Source organism: Syzygium oleosum, unplaced genomic scaffold (genome assembly GCF_021117445.2).
Source record: "Syzygium oleosum isolate NSW1041296 unplaced genomic scaffold, Sole_v2.1 Sole_v2.10, whole genome shotgun sequence".
In the NCBI taxonomy this organism is placed as follows: domain Eukaryota; kingdom Viridiplantae; phylum Streptophyta; class Magnoliopsida; order Myrtales; family Myrtaceae; genus Syzygium; species Syzygium oleosum.
Window position 1 is genome coordinate 8,548,838 of NW_026607494.1, and position 22,146 is coordinate 8,570,983.

General features: G+C 39.4%; 2 protein-coding genes across 2 annotated transcripts; both read right to left on the minus strand.

Annotated features, from left to right (window-relative positions):
• Positions 1-2,462: 2,462 nt before the first annotated feature.
• On the minus strand, positions 2,463-3,844 carry LOC130139039 (uncharacterized). The gene is made up of 2 exons (XM_056315088.1): positions 3,619-3,844; positions 2,463-2,961 (listed from the first exon to the last, which is right to left on the minus strand). Exons 1-2 carry the CDS (start codon positions 3,775-3,777, stop codon positions 2,620-2,622), a joined length of 501 nt encoding a protein of 166 aa, XP_056171063.1. The 5' UTR covers positions 3,778-3,844; the 3' UTR covers positions 2,463-2,619.
• A 2,313-nt stretch (positions 3,845-6,157) lies between these two features.
• On the minus strand, positions 6,158-9,351 carry LOC115667823 (putative F-box/LRR-repeat protein At3g18150). The gene is made up of 3 exons (XM_056315085.1): positions 8,182-9,351; positions 7,018-7,197; positions 6,158-6,683 (listed from the first exon to the last, which is right to left on the minus strand). Exons 1-3 carry the CDS (start codon positions 9,235-9,237, stop codon positions 6,327-6,329), a joined length of 1,593 nt encoding a protein of 530 aa, XP_056171060.1. The 5' UTR covers positions 9,238-9,351; the 3' UTR covers positions 6,158-6,326.
• Positions 9,352-22,146: the final 12,795 nt, after the last annotated feature.

The following is a 22,146-nucleotide window of genomic DNA, read 5'->3' on the forward strand; positions in this document are numbered from 1 at the left end:
GATTTTGAGCATTTGAAGGCGTTTGGTAACGGCCCAAAATTTCTATTCCTGAAATAGTAAAAGAACAGAAATGCATTTGGTAACGGCATAAAATTTCTTTTAATTAATAATATTTTAAATATTTTAATATTTCTTTCTTTTCTTTTTTTCTTCTCCTCCTTCTTGGCCATGGCCGGTAAAATATTTTTAATTAATAATACTTTTATTAAAAATAATTTTTTTATTTTTTTGGCCATGGCCGGTAAAAAATTTCTCTATTAATAATACTTTTATTAAAAAATATTTTTTTATTATTTTTGGCCATGGCCGGTAAAAATTTTTTTATTAATAATATTTTTTTATTATTTTTATTGAAAATATATTTTTTTATTTTTTGCCATGGCACGGTCGTCGACCATGGCCGAAAAATTTTTTTCCTTTTTTTTGCCATGGCCGATAAATTTTTTTATTAATAATATATATTTTTTTCATGGCTTAGTCGCTGGCCATGGCTGGTAAAATAATTTTTTTTTGTTCATGGCAAGTAAAACATTTTTTTTATTAATAATATTTTTTTAGTAAAATATTTTAATCTCGCCAGATACGGCGAGGGTGACCCTCACACCGGACATTAGAAGCTACATTAAAAACCAGAACAAGAAGAAGAAAAAAAAATTGATTCTCATTTTTGTTCCTAGAATCAAGAAGTTACTTTTTTTTTTATTCTTGATTCTGCTTCAAAACTGATTCTAGACACAAATTTGCAAGAATTTGTGCCTAGAATCAAAAAATTTAACAAACGGATTTCTATTCCAAAACTGATTCTGGAAACAAAAGAACATAAATTTTTACTATTTGGCCAGTTGCCAAACAAGCCCTAAGTCGCTTGAACCAAGCACCAATTTTTAAGTACTCAAAACTTCAAAACATAAGTAGTGAGGGAAAATTATCCAAAAAGTCATAAATCTATTGCATTTTTGCAAATTCAGTTCTAAACCTTTCAATTTTGCCAATTGAGTCCATTCAGTCAAATTACCCTGGAAAATGCTTATGCGTCTTACATGGCACAGTCAGCACTGACGTGGATAATTTTTAATTATATTTTAATATTTTTTTAGAATTTTTTTATTAAATTTTCTTTTCTTTTTCTCTTTTATTTTATTTATTTTTTTTGTTTTCTTTCTTAACTTTTGTTGTTTTTTAACCAGTGGCCGAATGGCCTCACCCAGATCAAGGCGAGGCCATAGTGGTCTCGGCCGAAGGCCGCCTCACCCACAGCCGGTAAGGCCAGGCAAGGACCCGGCGACCCTCGTCTACGGTCAGCGAGGGCCCGTCGACCCTTGCCGGCTATTGCTATGAAAAAAAAACAAGAGTAAACGAGGAAAACCAAAAAAAAAAAAGAGAAAAAGGAAAGGAAAAAGAAAAAATTCAAAATTCAAAAAAAGTTTTAAAAAATTAAAAAATTATTAAATATTGTGCACGTCAACGCTGGCTAAATAAATTCCAGTCAAAATTGGTCGGATGGATTCAATTGGCAAAATATGAAAAGATTTAGAAATTAATTGGCAAAATTAAAAAATTTATGATTAAATTGGCAAAAATACAATATATTCAGGACTTTTTAGATAATTTTTCCTAAGTAGCAACCACCTAAGGTGATTTTTTCTCAACTGCAAGTGTATTTAAGATTTTCGGTTCACCTTGTTGGCCTATACAAGTAAACATGGCATTCCTTTCATAGGTAACTCTAACTCATATCTATTTTCGACAAAAAAAAAAAAAACTAATGTCTATTGTCTAGCACGGATAGACTCATAGACGTACACCTTCGAGGACGACAGTTTATCATCAACTGTACTGGCTTGCAAAACATTCATTAGAGGAACTTCCCTTATAAATTGTGGACACTATTTTAGGCCATGGAAGGGCCGAAGCATCAATGATTTAACATTCAAGACTACTCAATTAGTTTCCCCATTTGGAAATTGTATCATCACATGCCTCTAGTTTATTTTACGAAATCAAATCAAGATCATTAAAATAAACTTGCCACAAGATATGTTTAGTTTAATTTATAGTTGATTTCCACTGTCAAATTGAATTTGATCATTCTGAGTAGCCAAGATTGACCACAATGGTTTGATGGTAACATCATACATGTCTAGCTAAAGTGACAAGAAATTTGCTGGACTTTTCTTACCCTCCCTTCCTTTCATTCCATTTCCAAGTTGGGAACCAAATTGCATATCCACAAAACTTCCTCTATTAAAGTCTAGGCCCCACTTCCAAAACCAAATTTGCATATTTTGCTTTTGCATATGGATGACGTATTGCTGGAGTACCATTACCACTATCAATACAGACTATTACATAGCTTTCTTCTGTTCTAGCAATGTTTACTGCATCATCTACTTCAAACTTCGAAAAATTTACAATGCCAGCAATAGTGGCTTAGAGAAAAAACCGACCAAAATGATAACAGGTTTCATAAACATGTTTTTCCATTGATAAACTATTGAATCCATCAATTTAAGACCAAAAGAGAGAAAATGTTAACTGAGAATAGTGACATGAATTGTTAGTATAATAGAAACTGTAGAAATGAAATAAATTAGTGCTCCCATGTTTGAAAAAACCATATCAACATACTGCCATGTGTACTACTGCACGGGGAGATATTCTTGGTAAACTAAAGACCTTTTTTGAAAATTCCAGAAGCATATCCGGGGGAGAGTCCTTCTGTACGCCGATGTCAATCCCACTTCGAGTTTGTCCAAAGTTCTTTTTAGTAGAGATCACCATTTTCTTCAAAACCAGTGAGTTTCCAAGCAGAAACTCGATTAGCTCAATCACATATGGTTCGGTCACACATGCATATACCATTACATTCTTGAGGTGGTATGCAAGACAATGAAATGTGCCCTCAACTAAATTCCAGTAACTCCTTCCATCAAACTTACATGCTCGATTCCACGTACCTCCCTAACAAAATAGCAAACAAAGTGCAAAGCTCAAGCATTGATAAATCAAATAAATTTAATTTCTAAAAAAATATAGGGATAAGTGCATTGAAAGTCCTAAAACTTGTCATCAAAGTACAATTGAGTCATAAAACTTTCAAAAAGTGCAATTGAGTCCTAAAACTTATCACGAAAAGTGCAATTCAATCCTAAAATTTTCAAAAAGTGCAATCAGGTCCTAAAACTTGTCCAGTTAGTCCAATTAAGTTATTCTTTTGATTGCACCTTTTAAAAGTTTTAGGACTCAATTGCACTTTCGCAACAAGTTTTAGGACTCGATTGTACTTTTTGAAAGTTTTAGGACTCAATTGCACTTTCGTGACAAGTTTTAAGACTTTTAATGTGCTTATTCCAAAAATATACTATTTTTGACATCCAATATCCATAGTTCAATCGCAAGTTAATATACTTAGCAAAATTTAGAGATAAATTCAATGTAATGAAGAGGCGCCACTGTTCTATATCAATGAAAGTAAAAATAATTTTGACTTTCAGAGAAAAATATCGTTTCATTCTCACAAAACTATAAGCTAAAGCAATAAATGTCTCTAACACCTTTTATCAGGCACGACAAATAAACATATATGGTAAGTGTCTCTGAAAAATCACAAGTAGGTACCGTAATATCCTCGGCATTTGACGGATAAACATATATGGTAAGTGTTTCTAGAAAGTCGCAATTCTCTAGGAGGTAAGAAATCCCAGGGAGGTGCCACTTTGCCAAATTAAGTGTCATTGTCACAGACTTCCAGCTGAAAGTTGGGCAAGGTTGATACATCGGCTCCCATATGCTGAAGACCTGCAGATGGAAAACAGAGAACCATTGGAGGAATTGAGATCCATAAAACATAAAATAGGACATAGAAAAATCTAAAAAAAGTAAAAGAACAACATCTGACCGATAATACTTGATGTTTATATAAATAAAGTGAATCAGAAACATACAACAACCGACAACAACTACTGCGCCTCCACTAATTAAGTCGGATCAAATGCATAAGATAAACAAAGTGGATAACTTCTTGACTTCACGAATTGAAATCATTGCTTTAACCCAAATTTGGGCACCCATCGCCTTGAAAACTGCAGTTTACTGCAAGGAGTACTTGATGGATCCAATCTCCACTACACTTCTATCATACTAGTCAAACAACTAGAATGCCACGCATTACACAGGCTCGAGTTATCACCCACTAGCCCTTCTAAGTATTAATTGATATACACCTCCAGGTGATTTACTTAAGTTTTGGAATTACTGACACAAACAAGTACCCTTAAGGATGAAGGAATCAATCTTTAATTTATACTGAGTAAAGACTACTCACGAAACCTTCCCTTATCAAATATGCAAGATTAAATTCCGTTCTGGAGCCGCCGCCGCCAGCTCCAGAACGGCCGTGACGGCAGGCATGGAAATCGCACTCATGGAAGGACAGACTGCTCAGAGATCTCCAAAGGCCATGGAACGGCCGAAGCATCAAGGATGCGCGGACAGCGCACCTGAAGGGCAGGAAGGAGAGTCTGTGGTGGAGGAGCGAGTCGGGCAAGCCGCTGATCCTGTCGACCGCCTCATCCTCTTTTCTCTTTTGCGGGTCTGAACCGCCGTCAGTTCTCCTCATGGCTGCGCTCATACAAGTCGCGGGAGACACAAGGGAATTCTTCAGGCTGAGAAACAGAAGGAAAAAAAGCTTTCAGGTGGAATCCAAATACTGAATATTTATACCGTGAGTTCATATTGGGCCGGCCCAATAGGCGGGGCTAATCTTGGTTTTTTTATTTTTATTTTATGGAAACTGCTAAGCTTGTTTATTTGTTGATAATAATGGGAGTATTGAAACGAGAAATATAATAAATTTTAAGACTAAATTGACAAATCATCAAAAAATTTAAGACTAAATTTACATTATTGAAAATTTTAGTACTAAATTAGCTGTCACAAAATAGGTTAATGATTTTTTAGATAATTTTTCCTATTGCAGTCAATACATTGCTTCTTTAATGGTGAATCGTCACAGAAGATGTAACATCTAGCTAGATCCCCATCGTTTCAATAAGATGTGCAAGAAGTGAAATCAAATATGATATTTCTCTTCCGGGTATAGTCAATGCATGGTTGAATCAAGTTTTGGATTTAATTTAAGCTCTTGCAACTTTCCAACACTAACTAAATTCTTGACGTCATGAACTAAATAAGAATTCATGTGCTACAGCAAATATGTGCGAAGCGATTATTTCCTCGTAAAGAAAAGACTAAACTTAGAGCACCCATCAGTTATCATTTGTACTAGCAAGAACCTTCCTTTCAGCATTCACACTAAACTTCAACGCACCTATTTTCGTCAGCCCATTCGACGAAGATGATTGATTTCGCAAACCACGTCTATCCTCCGACTACCAAGAACGCAACCATACAGTGTTTGTGTCAAGTGACAATTTTGTTGACTTCAGACTGCAACTTGGTATTTCAGAAGAATCACATCAAGCCCTCACCTTTAACCTTTAAAAGCAATTTTTTTGTTGACCATACAAGGCGACTTCGGACATGAGCACAACCGAAATAAGCCACAGCTCGCGATTTAACTTGGAAGACTACTCAGAGGTCAGAAAAGGTCAAAGATCTCCAAGCAAAGTAACATCAGATTGTTTCCTCATTTGGAAATTGTTTCAACACACGAGCCTCGAGTTTATTTTGAGAAATCAAATCAAGATCCTTAAACTAAACTAGCCACAAGATATATTCAGTTCAATTTATAGTTGATTTCACTGTCAAATTTCCAACTCTGAGAAGCCAAAGTTGAGCACAAGGGTTTGATGGTAACACCATACATTTATAGCTAAAGTGACGAGCAATTTGCTTTTTGGACTTTTCTTACTCTCCCTCACTTTCTTTCCATTTCCAAGTTGGGAACCAACTTTGCACATCCACAAAACTTCCTCTGTTAAAGTCTAGGCCATACTTCCAAAACCAAATTTGCATATTTTGCTTTTGCATATGGATTACGTATTGCCGGAGTACCATTACCGCTATCAATCCAGATTATTACATAGCTTTCCTCTGTTCTCGCGATGTTTCCTGCATCATCTACTTCAAACTTCGATAAATTTAAGATGAAAGCAATAGTCGCTTGGTGAAGAAGCCAACTAAAATGATAACAGGATTCGTAAAGTTGTGTTTCCAATAATAAACTATTGAATCCATCGATTTAAGACCAAAAGAGAAAGCCAGCTAAAAGAAAATGTAAACTGACGACAGAGACATGACTTGTTAGCATAATAGAAATTGTATAAATGAAATAGAGCAGTACTTCTACATTTGAGAAAACCATATCAACATACTGCCATGTGTACGACTGCACGGGGAGAAATTCTCGGTAAGCTAAGAACCTTTTGCGAAAAATCCAGAAGCATATCCGAAGTATAGTCCTTTTCTAGGCCGGAGGTGTCAGCTAAATATAAAATCCCATTTCGATTTTCTTTAGAATTCCTTTTAGTAGAGATCACCATTTTCTCCAAAACCAGTGCGTTCCCAAGTAAAAACTCGATTAGCTCAATCACGTATGGTTCGGTCACGCATGCATATACCATTACATTCTTGAGGTGGTGAGCAAGACAATGAAATGTGCCTTGAACAGAATGCCAATAACTCCTCCCATCAAAATTACACGCTCGATCCCACGTATTTCTCTGAAAAATAGCAAACAAAGTGCAAAGCTCAAGCATTAATAAATCAGACAAATTTAATTTCTAAACAAATATACTGCTTCTGATATCCAATATCCATAATTCAATTGCAAGTTAATGTACTTAAGGAAATTTAGAAATAAATTCCATGTAATGAAGAGGTGCCACTCTTCTCTACCAATGAAAGTAAAAATAATTTGAACTTTTAGAAAAAAAAATATCCTTTATTCTCGAAAAACTGTAAGCTGAAGAAATGAATGTCTCTAACACCATTTATAGGCACTTGAATATTTGACGAATAAACATATATGGTAAGTCTCAAATCTCTAGTAGGTACCTGAATATCTTCGGGATTTGACGGATAAACATATATGGTAAGTGTTTCTAGAAAATCGCAAGCCTCTAATAGGTAAGAAATCCCAGGGAGGTGCCACTTTGCCAAATTAAGTGTCATTGTCACTGACTTCCAGTTGAAAGATGGACATGTTTGATTGTTCAGCTCCCATATGCTAAAGACCTGGAGAATCAATGGAGGAATTGAGATCCTTAAAACATAAAACAAGAAAAACATAAAATAAGACAAACAAAAAGTTAAAAAAAGTAAAAGAATAGCATCTGACCCATAATGCTTGATGTTTCGATAATTAAAGTAAATCAGAAACATACAATAACGACGCCTCCTCTAACTAAGTTGGATCAATACGCAATATTAACAAAGTGGATATCTTCTTTACTTCACGAATTTAAATCATTCTGGCAACCCTACGCCTTGAGAGCTACAATTTACTGCCAAGAGTAATTAATGGATCCAATCTCCACTACACTTTTATCATACTAGTCAAACAACTAGAATGCCACATATTACACAAGCTAGAGTTATCACCCACTAGACTTTCTTGCTATTAATTGATATACACCTCCATGTGATATACTTAAGCTTTAACGCAAACAAGCACCCTTAAGGATGAAGGCATCAATCAATAATTGATACTGAGTAAAAACTCCTGATGAGACCTTCCTTTATCAAATATGCATGATTAGATTCAGACTTTTATCATCACAAACATCAAAAAGCTAAATTACCCAAAAATACACAAACAAAGCAACAAGGTTAGCTGACAACAAGTCCCAGCAATATGCTAAGCTGTCCATAAAGCAGGTCGTGACCTGATAGACTCAATAAGACCAAAAAAAAAAAAAATCGACCATTAATTTGAGATGGATAAATCTACCACAATGCTATTCAAACTGGTATTGAATGACTGCTGAATTTTGACAAGAAAGCACAAATATGGACAACAGAAAAAAGATCCATTCATATCAAATGGCAACAGTGACAATGTTATGAGAAAGAGTGTTTTGAAGATTTAAGCTAATAGTGCAAGACTGGACAATGGACAAACTAAACAAATAAGTCTCCAGCCACCACTGCCAGCTCTCATCAAGAAATTCTAATCTTATCACTTAACATTCAAATCATTTAAATAGAATGGAAACCTACCAGTATACTCCGATTGCACAGAGTAAAATGTGCAATGCTACGGAGCTTTTTCAGAAGCCTTTTGAACTCATAATATTCCAGAAAGACACCTCGTTCCAACAAGAAATCTCCAAAACCGCTGACATAGAGGGCCACATCATTAAGGGAAGACCCGCAATCCAAATTTACATCATCTTGTAATCCATCCAGTTCAAGTGTCATGACATTCGGACAGATTATCTTACTCAGGGGATAACCGACATAGACGGCCAATATTTTGATGCCCGAACTAGCAAGATCCACTTTTTCCAGGTCAACACAATTACAAACATTCAATTCTTCAAGGGACGGGTGCCTTTCGAACTTCAGAACTTGTAGGCCATGGCAATATTGGAGGGACACCTTCTTCAATGACGGGCTTCCCGAAACCAGATTTTGTATCACCTCTTCGCTTAAATTAACATCAAACATCGACAACTTTTGAAGCGATTTCAAATGAATCTGTCCTAGAGATTCGATATTACAAACCTTCAATTTAAGCTCCACCAGGTTACTAGAACCGAGAACAGCACTCGGCACTCTATAGTGAAGAGCTGGCTTTGCTCCCATCGGCCTAGCACAGCCACCTAGGGCAACATCGAGGACCTTCACCTTTTTCTTCAGCGCGAAGCATATCCACTCATCCAGTCTATTTGACATTACTCCACGACCGTCAAATTCAGGGTTAGGAAAGCCACTCGCATGAAAGTTCAACTCGATACGGAACGTATGGATTTTGGGGCTCTCGTGTAGAGCCAACACATGCTCGACGAAATTCAAGAACTCACCGGCTCCAGAACGGCCGCGACGGCAGGCATGGAAATCGCACTCCTCGAAGGACAGACTACTCAGAGATCTCCAAAGGCCACGGAACGGCCGAAGTATCAAGGATGCGCGGACAGCGCACCTGAAGGGCAGGAAGGAGAGTATGTGGAGGAGTAGCGAGTCGGGCAAACCGCTGATCCTGTCGACCACCTCATCCTCTTTGCTCTTTCGCGGGTCTGAACCGCCATCAGTTATCCTCATGGCTTCGCTCATACAAGTCGCGGGAGACACAAGGGAACTCTTCAGGAAGAGAAACACAGGGAAAAGCAGAGGACAGGGCGATCAACGCGAGCTGCGGCGGCGACGAATCACAAGCTTTCAGGTAGAATGCAAACCCTTCTTACGCCGGGCGAGCGATGGTGAGTTCATATTGGGCCGGCCCAGTTGGCGGGGCTAAGCTTGTTTATTTGCTGATCCTATTATATCATTCAAGACTAGATCCATGCACGCTACAAGCGCCACGTGCATTTCGTAAATAACTATAAGCAGTTTTCCTATTTTAAGGTAGGGTTAATACCACATAAAATGGAAAAGGTACCGAAAAAGTCATAAATTTATTACATTACATTAGTATTAATTTCATTTATACGTTGGCGTTAGGCTACGCCCATTATAGATGACGTTGACAAATTTAATAATTTGTTTAGATTTTTTGTTCTTTTTTTTTCTCTTTTTTCTCTTTTCTTTTCTTTCTTTTTTCTTTTTTAAGAAACTGGTAGCCAACCATCGCCGGCCACAAGCGACGGCGATAGGTAAGAGCTGTCAATGACGGATAGCCGAAATGATCTGAAGGTGAAAAAGAAGAAAAACCCGAACGAGGGACAATGAAAATCAAACAAATGATCATAAGAAGACATGGAGTGAAGTCTCCGAAAAAAAAAAAAAGCATCTAGCCGTGGCAAGCGCCATCAAGTTGGGGCAAATGGCTTTTGAGCAATCAAGCATGGGGCAAATTCCTTCTCCTCCAACAAGTAAATGGATCCGAAAGAGACATGCCTAGCAAACAAATGTGGGGCAAATCGTGTTGTGGATGGTGCCTCCAAACACTAAGAAGGGAATATCAAGCTACTTCGAGGAAGGAGTTGCAAGGGAAAAGCCCAAGCGACAAGATGTAAGAAAGAGATTGTCGACGTTCAAGAAAGCTCAAGAAATTATCAGTATAAACTTAAACGAAGGGGCGATTTGAGCAAAGTAGAGGTTCACCAATCAAGCAGAACGGGGCAACACATGTCGGATTCATTCAACTTGGTGTAAAAGGATGTATCTCATTCCTAAACATGATGCGACTCATTATAGAAATAGCACACTCCACCTATTGCCTTGCAGGCAAGGCGTATTTTCAACCACTGGGCAGTACCTACCGCCAATAAAACTTGGTAAAACGGAGTCGTCTGATTTAGCACGAAAGGATATGTTGTTCCTGAACTTGTTTAATTAAATGAAAAAAGGAACGCCCCATGGACACCACCAGCGCCTTGGTCTGGTGGCAAGGGGAATGAAAGGTTCGAGACGCGATTGGGGTTTGATCCCCAAAAATGGCAACAAGGTTGCCATAAAAAATAATAATCATAATAAAAAAAAGTACTTGACCAAACGAGACCAAAGTAAGCGATTTATCACAACATTGGTCTCAAGAACTCAAATTGCTCAAATGCCTGATGAAGTTCGATGGAAATTGAACGATAGCCCATTCAGTCTTTTGTCACCAAATGACAAAGCCAATGAAGGGTAATATTGTATCAATTCCCATTTGCCCTACTCGATCTCTTTCCTACCATATTAAATCTCTATTCTTAATAGGAAATGTCAAGCTCTCAAAAGCTGAATTGAAGTGAAGGGTAATGTTGTATCGTTTTCGGTCTTTCATTTCCCGAGGATTCATGCACTACCACATTCCTTCTTATTCTTTATAGGGTCGCCTAGTTGCCACAATATAGGATTTGCCGAAAAGGCATCGTCATGGACTCGAATGAAGGATAAAACCATATCGGTTCTAATTTATCTCTTCTAACATCATTGTTAACACAATTTTCTTTCTTTTGATAGGGAAAAGATTAATTACTGGAAGAACAAACACAAGGGTAACTTGGTATCAATTCCAATATTCCTTCTTTAATCTCATCTTTGACATAATTTCCTCTTTTTTGTAGGAGCCGTTAACACTTGAAGAACAAGTTTAAGGGTAACGTCGTATCGTTCTCAACTCTCGTTCATCAAAGAACCATGCATTAACATGGTCTCTTTTGTTGCTCTACAAGGTCACCTAGTCGCCACGGCACAGGTAAGTATTCCTTTCCTTAAAACTCCTTTCATAAGAGTAGAAACTCAAAAGGAAAAATCTCTCTAAAAAAAATCTCTTAAATACTTCTCCGAGTTTAATTTAAAAGAGAACGTAGAAGAAATTCGAAACCATTTTCTCCGTAGGTTTTGAATGACATTCTTTATTCTAGATTTGCTTTTCCATGCATTGGTACATGCATCATAAATAAAAAAAATCCCAACCGAGGATAGTTTTAATAAGTGATTTGAACAAATAAAAAGGGAATGTTAAGCATGTCAAGTGGGAGCATCGAGGATAACAAAAGGCAAGCCGTGTCCAAACACGACCCTTATACACACTTTGAGAGTAGAGCGAAAAAGAAAGACCATATCTTAGGACAAAGGATTTATTCGTAAGGAATACATAAATCAAAATGACATGAGACATTTTTTTCTTCTACCCTAAACATTAAACTTGACCCTTGCTAGCCATTTTGAGCCTAAATAGGGAGAATCCTTTGAAAATACCCTATCGAGAACCACTTCACATTGGGGCAAATTGGAGGTTGACATTGAAAGCATTTGGAGAAAAGGTTGAAGAAAGATTTTTTTGTCTTCACTTGCATCAATCTTCTTGTGATGTTTTTAGGTGAATTCTCATGAAAGCTCGAGGTATCCCAAAGTGAAGAAGATAATTCATTTCTCTATCCAAACACTGATTAGCCTTTGAATAGCCAAGTTGGCCTTTAATATTCATTTCTGAACCCAGTTGATGATTATCTCCCTACATTGAGGCAAGGCATGCGATTTGCGAAGAGAATCAATAGATGATAGAAAAATGTCTCGAGATTCCTAAGAATCAGCAGTCCAAGGTATCAAAAGAGCCAAAAAGTTCAAAAGTCGAAAGAAATGAAAACTAAGGGCCTAAAAAAGCAGCGTGCCTAGTAAAAGCGAGGCTCATGCCCGTGAAAAAAAAAAGTGCATCAAAAGCAAAATATTTTTGTGAAGAGAAAACATGCCAAATGCAAAAGCAATTAGAAAAAGAGCGAAGCTCTCGTGTTTCGAATGGATTGATTAATGGACTCTCCAGACAACTTAAATTTCAAGAGTCAAAAGATTTCAGAATTCTTTGGATAAGCTGGTAATGATGCCAAGATAATCACCAATTCATGATCCCATGAAAGAAATTCTAAACCTTTCGAGCCTTTCACCGAACTAACATTATAACCCTCTATGAAGTCTCTTCTAATTGGGATGGTTCGAGTGGACGTAAGGATTTTCCAAAGAAACTACCACTCGAAGGAGTGGAAGCAATGATCTCTTATCTTATCTTCGAGGTTCTTGACTTAAAAACCCGATGAAGATGACGAACTGAATATTCTTTCTTGGCCTCAAAGCGATTATCCTTTGTATAAACCCATGACCATATCAACATTACGGTCCTCAAAAAAGACCTTTCAAATTGATGAAAGTGTATTCATTGCGAATATTTCCGAAAACCTTCGACATTGGTTATGTGAAGTATTTTGTGTGATTAGGTTGATCGCCCACATCAATGGATGGGATCGAAATCCTTTCTTTGAGAGCTCGTGAGAAGACCTTCCATTTGGCATCTTCAACAAAATCTTTGAATGAGTCTTGATCATTTTGTTGATAATTCCCCTCCAAAGGATTTTGATAATTGATGGTGTTTTGTTAAAGTGAGGTCCCTGGATTAACTCACTGAGGTATTGTACACTTTGACTCGTTCCATATCGAGCCTCACGGTTTTTTCTTTTGCCCGGGAGGTCACTCATCCTGGGAGTACTCTTACCTGAGCATGATTAATTTTGGAAGCTTGCCATTACTTTCAAAGGTGCTTCCGTGAGTTAATTCCAATTTTCACATATATAGTTTAGAATCACTCTCCCCCTATTTGGTACACAGTTTGGTTCATTTCTGCCATTTTTGCCATTCTAAAAAGTCTACTAGGAGCCACTTCTTGTCTAGGCTTTCTGGCCCTAGCAACCACTTCCCGCCCTCGTCGGACTGGGTCGTTACAAAAAATGAACCAAATACTTCAGCTAGAAGAATGACTCAATTAAGAACTGTGCCGAATCAGGCATGTCAAGCACATAGTAGGCTATACTGTTAAATAAGTTTTGATTTTCGTATTGGAATATTGTGATTCAATTCACCACAAAGATGAAGAAAGTACGAAACTTCCAAACGGGTTGAGTCCAGTAGTAGATCGAAGTGCGATAAAGTCTTCCATTCATCACTTTTCCGGTTTCTCTTACGTGGTAACCTCTAACTTTAGAGATTCCATTGCACTAGTTAGAAAATATTCAAAACTCAATTGCACCAATCGAAAGAATAAACCCACAATTGCATTACGTACCCGAGAGTTGAGACTTCCAGTGAACTCCTCCAACGATATGCATCCACATTCAGTTTTTCCTTACAAAATAAATAGATCACTTGGAGTTGAAAAGCTAGAGTTCCAAAAAAATTTACAGGATGTTTACTATGTTCTTCCACCACATAATTAAAACCAAAAACAATTAACTAAGAGGGAAATTTGAGCCCCAAAGTGACAGCCAAGCAACTAAATCCAAATTCGTCTCGAAACAAGATAAATTCAAGGACCCTCACATGGACTTAGTAGCTGTGAAATGGCGAGTATGGTTCATACCCTCCAAACCCCCACAGAAGCCAAAGCTGCAAGAACCAGAAAACAAATTAAACTCGCTCGTCAGCGTTTCCTTCAACGAATTAACCATAAAACACAAGGAATGGAACCGCATTGAATGGAATCTCTAACCGTTCAAGCAAACGAGGCGTCGTCCCCGGAGGCGCATGTGCATTTGCTAGTCCCCAGCATTCCACTCTCTTTCACAGTTAAAGAAGCTTCACGAGATTCGTGGTCTCCGGGGTCGAGGTGGTGGAGAGCCCGCATCCATCGAAGAAACCCTGAATGTCGGCACCCATGACGGCGGAAGCGGCTTGAGATGGGTCGAATGAAAAAGATACAGAACACGAAAAACCGGCGATCAGGAAACGGAATTTCATCGAGTTCCAGATGGAATTAGAGACCCCAGCCGCCATGCCCGGGACCATCGAGGCTTGGTTCGGGACATCAATGCCCAAGCCCAGGATGCCAAACCTGGTAATATCAAGGCTGAGCCTGGGTCCTCGGCCACCGTGCCAAGATCCATCGAGGCCATATTTTTAAAATAAAAATCCGATTTCTTCTTATTTTTATTTTTTATTCTATTTTTTTCTTTTCTTTTTTTTGTCTCTTTTCTTTCTTTTCCCTTCTCCTTCTTCCTCCGCCGACCGCGAGCCTTGGCGATGACAAGCAACCAGCCAATCAGCCATGACTTGGGTCAACGAGCTCGAGGCTCGACTGATCCATGTGAGCTCGAGCTCGGGCTCAGCCGAGGCCAGCAAGCTTGCAGCTCGGCCGATCTTGGCAAGCTCAAGATCAGCGAGCTTGAGACTTGGCCAATCTTGGCGAGCTTGTGCTCACCCAAGGCCAACAAGCTTGAGGCTCACTAGATCCGGCGGAACTTGAGCTCGCTTGTGGCCATCGCCGCCGGTCATGGTGGAGGAATGAGGAAAAAGAAAAGAAAACAAAAGAAAAATAAAAAATAAAATTATTTAAAAAACCAAATTTCTTTTAAGAAAAACTATACAAATTGTCCACGTTAGCAACGGATGTACCACATAGGATAGCCGGCGTCACGTCGGCAATTTCGACCAAACGATGACGCAAAAAATCAAATTAAAGTTTCCTTACCAAACAACGGAAAATATTTTTTAGTTCACTTCTAGGTCTTAATCAAATACCGAAAAATATTATTATTTATATAGAAAATTACTTATTAGAAAATATTTTTCGCAAAACAAACGGAACCCATACCACAAGTTCTTTTTTCCCTTTTTTCAATGATGTTGCTCAACTCGTCATCGACTCAATTAGTTCAAGCAAATAACTGGCTTAGCCTAGGTGTTGCGAATCCAGTTATTTGACTTGAACTTTTTTTTAACCTGTTTCATTATTGCCTTGTGCGTGTATGCAACAGCACATATATATTCAGAGAAATAACCATTTGTGTTACCAACTTATCGTCGATTCGGGCAGTCGAAATACTAAATTTCACTGAGTTTCTTCAAGCTTTCAACAAGGCAATCCAGAGTGGGAATGACGCAGATAGAAGCGATAATTTGGAAAACTCTTCCACGATTCAATCGGAATTCAATTCAATTTCCTAATATCTGAATACAAAGCTGGACGTCCTTTTATAATGATAGGACTCCTAAAGATATCCGAATTAATGAAGATAACATCAAAGCAAATCAAATCTAATCTTATAAAATCAAATCTAATCTTATCTAATAAAATCAAATCTAATCTTATCTAATAAAATCAAATCTAATCTTATCTAATAAAATCAAATAAAATATTGATAATTCGAAATTGCCTAAAGTAAAAAAAAACTACCTAATCAGAAAAACTGCCGAGATTTCCGGCGATTACGGCGATCACATTCTTCAAGATAATCACAGGCTAACCGTTCTATATCATTCCCTCCCTCTTCGGGAAAACTCGCCCTCGAGTTATGATTAGGATTGAGGGGTGTATCGAGAGCATGATACTCAAATAAGTCTGCTACATTAAATGTAGGGAAAATGTTGAGATCACTAGGAAGGTCAACTACATAGGCATTGTCGTTGATCTTCTTTAGGATGCGGCAAGGACCAATCTTCTTGTGCTTCAATTTATTATAGGTACCTACAAGAAAACGCTCCTTTCTCAGGAAAACCATTACCTCATCGCCTACCTCAAAAATTTTCGAACGTCGCCGTTTGTCAGCATCCTCCTTATACTTTGAATTAGAAGCAGCCAATTGACTAGAAACAGCAACTTAGACTTCATTAATTCTGGTCGCCAAATTCTCCGCTGCAACACTATAGCCAGGAATCTTGGGCAAGGGAACCAAATCCAGAATATGCTGTGGTGTACGCCCATAAACGACCTGAAAGGGAGATGTACCGGTAGAGCGGTTAACCGAGTTGTTGAAGGCGAACTCAGCAGGAGCAAGATACCGGTCCCACTGCTTAGGCATATCATTGCAGAGGCAGCGAATGATATCCGCCATAGTACGATTCACAACTTCCGTCTGACCATCCGTTTGGGGATGAAAAGAACTACTATACTGTAAATTAGTCCCAAACAAACGCCATAAAGTACGCCAAAAATGGCTCAGAAATTTCGTGTCACGATCGGAAGTGATTGTCTTCGGCACACCATGGAGACGGACTACTTCACGAAAGAATAAACTTGCCACATGCGAAGCATCCGATGTTTTCTTACAAGGAATGAAATGCGCCATCTTCGAAAACCGGTCAACCACCACAAAAACAGAATCTAAACTCCTTTGGGTGCAAGGAAGTCCCAACACGAAGTCCATCGATATGTCTACCCAAGGACCCGAAGGAATAGGCAAGGGGGTATAAAGACCAGTGTTCTGAGAGTGGCCCTTAGCGGTTTGACAAATGTAGCATTTATTGACAAATCGCCCCATGTCTCGCTTCAGTTGAGGCCAATAGTACCGCTCCTCCACCAAAGCTACAGTTTTATCTCGCCCCAAATGTCCGCCGAGAGTACCACCATGAAGCTCTCGAATGAGTTGTTCACGCAAGGAACCACGAGGAATGCATAATCTATTGCCAAAGAACGAGAATTTTTCTTGAATTATCATATCGCCATGACAACCTGTTTCAGAACACTTCTCCCATATCTCACCAAAATCATCATCCTCAGGATAAAGAGAACATAGGTGATCAAAACCGACAACATCAATGCGCATGGTCACGAGTGTCGCAGCACGTCGACTCAGCGTATCTGCCACTTTATTTAAATGGCATGCTTTGTGACGAAGCACAAAATTAAATTGCTCCAGAAAAGAAACCCATCGTGCATGCATTCGATTTAAGTGCTTCTGACTCTTGATATATTTAAGAGCCTGATGATCGGTGTTAAGAACAAATTCCTGCTGATAAAGATAGGACTGTCAGTGCTTTATAGCGCACACTACAACATAATACTCTTGCTCATACGTAGACCACCGCCGACGAACTTCATTAAGTTTCTCACTAAAAAAAGCAATAGGCTTACCTTCTTGGGAAAGAACAGCGCCGATTCCAATACCCGAAGCATCACAGTCCAGCTCGAACACTTTCTCAAAATTAGGGAGCATCAATACTGGTGCCGTTGAGAGCTTTACTTTGATAAGCTTGAAGCTGGCCGAAGCTTCATCACCCCAATGGAATTTGCCTTTCTTTAAACAATCAATGATCGGGGCTACAATTGTACTGAAATCTCGAATAAAACGTCTATAGAACGTCGCAAGGCCATGGAAACTTCAAGCCTCGCCAACATTCTGTGGAACTGGCCAATCATGGATCACAGCTACCTTTTCTGCATCAACGTGAAGACCATCTGCTCCAACAACAAAACCCAAGAAAAGGAGTCGCTCGATCATGAAGCCGCACTTCTTCAAATTAATAAATAATTGATTTTTCTGCAAGGTTAGCAGGACATCTCTCAAGTGCTCCATGTGCTGTCGATCGTCCGGACTATAGATGAGAATATCATCAAAGAAAACTACCACAAACTTGCCAATAAAAGGTTTGAGAACCTGAGTCATCAAACGCATGAAAGTACTAGGCGCGTTAGTGAGTCCAAACGGCATGACAAGCCATTCGTACAAACCCGCACTTGTCTTGAAGGTCGTTTTCCATTCGTCGCCAGGACGGATGCGAACTTGGTGGTATCCGCTTCGAAGGTCGATCTTCGTAAAAATCTGTGATCCAGCAAGTCTGTCTAGCATATCATCAAGTCGTGGAATCGGAAACCTATACTTGACAGTAATCTAGTTAATGCCACGACTGTCTACACACATATGCATGGTGCCGTCTTTCTTTGGCGTGAGAAGCGCAGGAACTGCACATGGACTTTTGCTTTCACGCAAGAAGCCCTTTCAAAGGAGCTCTCCCACCTGCTCTAGTAGAATCTGATTATCTTTCGGATTCATCCGATAATGCGGCAAATTAGGAAGACTAGCACCTGGAAGAAAATCAATCTCATGCTGGATATCCCTCAAAGGAGGTAATCCGTCAGGTAAATCCTCAGGCATAACATCACTGAATACCTTTAATAAGGGCTTAAGAATGTCGAGAACACGAACCACAACTTGCTGGTCGCTCTTGTCTACAATCATATACATCCCTTCACGCTTTCGAATGTTCATCATAACCCTTGCATTCTGCTTCTTCACAATCTGAGGGGAATTACTCTTCGGTCTCAAAGTAATTTTAGTCCTTTTCCACACAAAAGAATACGTATTCTCCCTAGCTCGGTGTGTAGCATCAACATCATATTGCCATGGCCGACCCAGTAAAACATGACACGCATCCATCTCCACAACATCACAGACAATAGTATCTTGATATGATTTCCCGATCGAAATAGGTAAACGGCATAATTGGTTTACCTTAAGTTCTGCTCCTTTGCGTATCCACCCGATCGTGTAGGGCGCGGGATGCGGCTCCGTCTTTAGTTGCAAGTGATCCACCAAGGCCTTTAACACTATGTTCTCGCAACTTTCGCTGTCAATAATGATATCGCAGACTTTGCCGTTGACAGTACAACGAGCGCGGAAAAGCTGATTTCGCTGGGTATCTTCTGTTCGCGGAGCAAGCAATAGACGACACACAACATAATTAACTTGCTCGCCCACTTCATCTTCCACTCCCACTTCTTCTTCATTTTCCCAATCTTCCTCATACACATCTTCGTCATGTTCAACGATATTGGCCATTCTATGACGAGAACAATCGCTCGAACGATGGCCTAACTCGTTACACTTGTAGCACTTGATCGGTTGGGGCTTGGCATATGGATTCTGGGTATTCTGATTGGGAGTGCGATTGCTTACTACGACTGCTTCCTTAGGCGTCCCAGTAGTACCCCCTGGAACTCGGCTCGAATCAGGGGTTTGTCGACTAGAAGAACTTGCAACATCAGGCTGTCTTCCTTTCCGGAATGACCCACGACCCGAATAATTGCTACCACGAGTACTAGGGCTAGTCCTCTCCAATTGCACCTCAATTTTTCGCGCCATATCCTGGGCGTCTTCGATAGAGAATAGTCGATGCAAAGAAACTCGATCCCGGATATTAAGTCGCAAACCGATAATGTACCTAGGAGTTTGTTGTGCCTCGGACTCATCCAGGTTATTGCGAGCGGAGAGTCGAAGGAACTCTTCCGTATAAGCTTGGACCGATCTATTCGATTGTCGGCAATTCTGGAATTGCTGAAATAACAGTTGCTCATAGTCCGTTGGGAGGAACCTCTTCTTCAACTTCTGTTTCATCTGACCCCATGATCGAATAGGAGCCTTGCCTTGTCGACGTCGTGTCAATTGAGTCTGTTCCCACCAAGCTGAAGCGCCACCCTTCAACTTGTACGCCACAAGTTTCACTTGGCGATCCTCGTCAATATCCATAGCGTCGAAGAATTTTTCGACCTCCCAAAGCCAGTCAAGGAAATCTTCAATATCCAAATTCCCATTGAAAGTAGGGAGATCTACCTTTAGTTGGTACTGCTCAGGATCTCGTCGATAGCCCCCCTGCTGTCGATCTCCACGAACATACTCCTCCTGGAATCCCCTGTATCGACGACCACCGCGAATCTGCATCTCCTGGAAATCATCGTCTTCGTCTTCGGTATCCTCGACATAGTCTTGACGCCTATGTCGGGGAATTCCTCCACGCCCCATAGCATCTTCGGGATCACGAACGACGGGAATTCGCTCGTGGAAGAACGCCCGGGCGCATGGTTTGTGGACAAACATTGGATGGCATCAAGGATCTCTTGAAACCTCCAATCGGTTTGATCCACGAACTGATTGAACTCAGCCCGCGTAATAGGCTCGTTCTCACGGCCCTCAGCAGCGGGGAGATTGACATTCACGTTATTCACCATCGTCACAGGAGAAACCTGCTTTGATACCAAATGACGCAGATAGAAGCGATAACTTGGAAAACTCTTCCACGATTCGACTGGAATTCAATTCAATTTCCTAATATCTGAATACAAAGCTGGACGTCCTTTTATAATAATAGGACTCCTAAAGATATCCGAATTAACAAAGATAATATCAAAGCAAATCAAATCTAATCTTATCTAATAAAATCAAATCCAATCTTATCTAATAAAATCAAACGAAATATTGATAATTCGAAATTCTCTAAAGTAAAAAAAACTGCATAATCAGAAAAACTGCCGAGATTTCTGGCGATTACGGCGATCACATTCTTCAAGATAATCACAGGCTAACTGTTCTACATCAGGGAAGTTTGTGGTTTAACAAGCAAACGGTGGCACAGAACGGATCTCATTCACCCAATCAAATCAACTAGCACCAAACACCCGAGCAAATTCGCAAAAGCATCAAAAAGCAATTAATTCAACACGAGCAAGTAATAGCTTTCTTGAATTTCTTTTCCTTTCCTTCCAAAACACCGGTACCCTCTCCTCATGATATATCCTAGCTCTAATACTTTGGCATAATCAATTAATTTGTTCCTCCGCGGTTTAGGGTGTACGGTGGACATAGGGCTGATTGCCCCGTTCCCACGACTCTTCCTTCATATCGAATAGTTTCTTGTGTCAAGAATGGATGTTGCACAAGCCACAAAGAGACGATGCAAGACTCTAGCGATTCTTCGTTTAGTCTGCATTAATCGAACTTCACGAGTTGCGGCTGTCTCCTAGGTTTCCTTGTTGACAATAAACTTGGCTATGAGAAAGCCAATTGTATCGGGAAGAGACGATGAGTCAAGTCTATGGACAAGTTCTTTTTCCCTGGTTTTAGCCACTCCCTGCGGGTAAGCACCGTATCTGTTGCTAATATTGATAATAGGACATATATAAAGGCCAATCTGTGATAATTAACCGGCGTACTGTTTGCATTACAAAGAGTAAAACTTCAGCAAGCGACATTTATGAAGAGACGAATAAAACAAAAAAGCACAAGAGATTAGAAGGACAAAGACTACCAATATTTTGTAAATTCAACAAGATGGACCATCCTAAGATAGGCTACAAGATCTACGGACTTGCCTCAGATCGTTAAATGTACCTTACAATATCGTCCTTCAACAGAAATGATATATCAACCATCTCGGAATAGGATTGGAAAATATTTGACAAAAAGATATGCTTGGACCGAAGTACATTCGCGATGTATCCAGCGCTATATTCAAAAGAACCGACAAGGCCCGGACCTCCGACTCTTGGATGCTGACAAGAACACAAATGCAGGTGGCGATGAGATCTTTTGTATTTTTTTTTTCCTCTCTTATTACAGATACGATGAAATATCGACAAAATAATTGTGCATGTCAAAACTTAAACAGCACAGTCTAACCTGAGGGGCTAGAGACAGGAACTTGTAAGTGTCCAAAGCATACCCAACCAGTGCTTCATTTTCACGGGATTAATTGTACATCTAGCAAACCAGAAATAAACACCATGGTAAATTTCACAGCTGTTTGAGCAAAGAGATTTAGAGGGATAGGAACGTCACACAGCAATAACTCCACTTGGTGGCATTGAATTAATGATAGAAGCAGTAGATCCATGAACTCGTCGGAGGACAAGTATCGCACAAGGGCTTAGACGCATGGGTTTTTAAGACAGAAATGGTACAGGAACTGATTAAGCAGATGACGCTTGATGACCAATAGCAACGACATAGCATGCATATAAAACAAGCAGTCATGCCCCGGGATAATAGAAAAAACATGCTA

Excerpts from the sequence above, each read along its gene's own strand:
- LOC130139039 (XM_056315088.1), bottom strand. The coding sequence starts at position 3,777 with ATGTATCAACCTTGCCCAACTTTCAGCTGGAAGTCTGTGACAATGACA. Across the intron at positions 2,962-3,618 it reads CAAATGCCGAGGATATTACG|GGAGGTACGTGGAATCGAGC; the intron begins GTACCTACTTGT and ends CTATTTTGTTAG.
- LOC115667823 (XM_056315085.1), bottom strand. The coding sequence starts at position 9,237 with ATGAGCGAAGCCATGAGGATAACTGATGGCGGTTCAGACCCGCGAAAG. Across the intron at positions 7,198-8,181 it reads TGTGCAATCGGAGTATACTG|GTCTTTAGCATATGGGAGCT; the intron begins GTAGGTTTCCAT and ends TTGATTCTCCAG. Across the intron at positions 6,684-7,017 it reads CAAATCCCGAAGATATTCAG|AGAAATACGTGGGATCGAGC; the intron begins GTACCTACTAGA and ends GCTATTTTTCAG.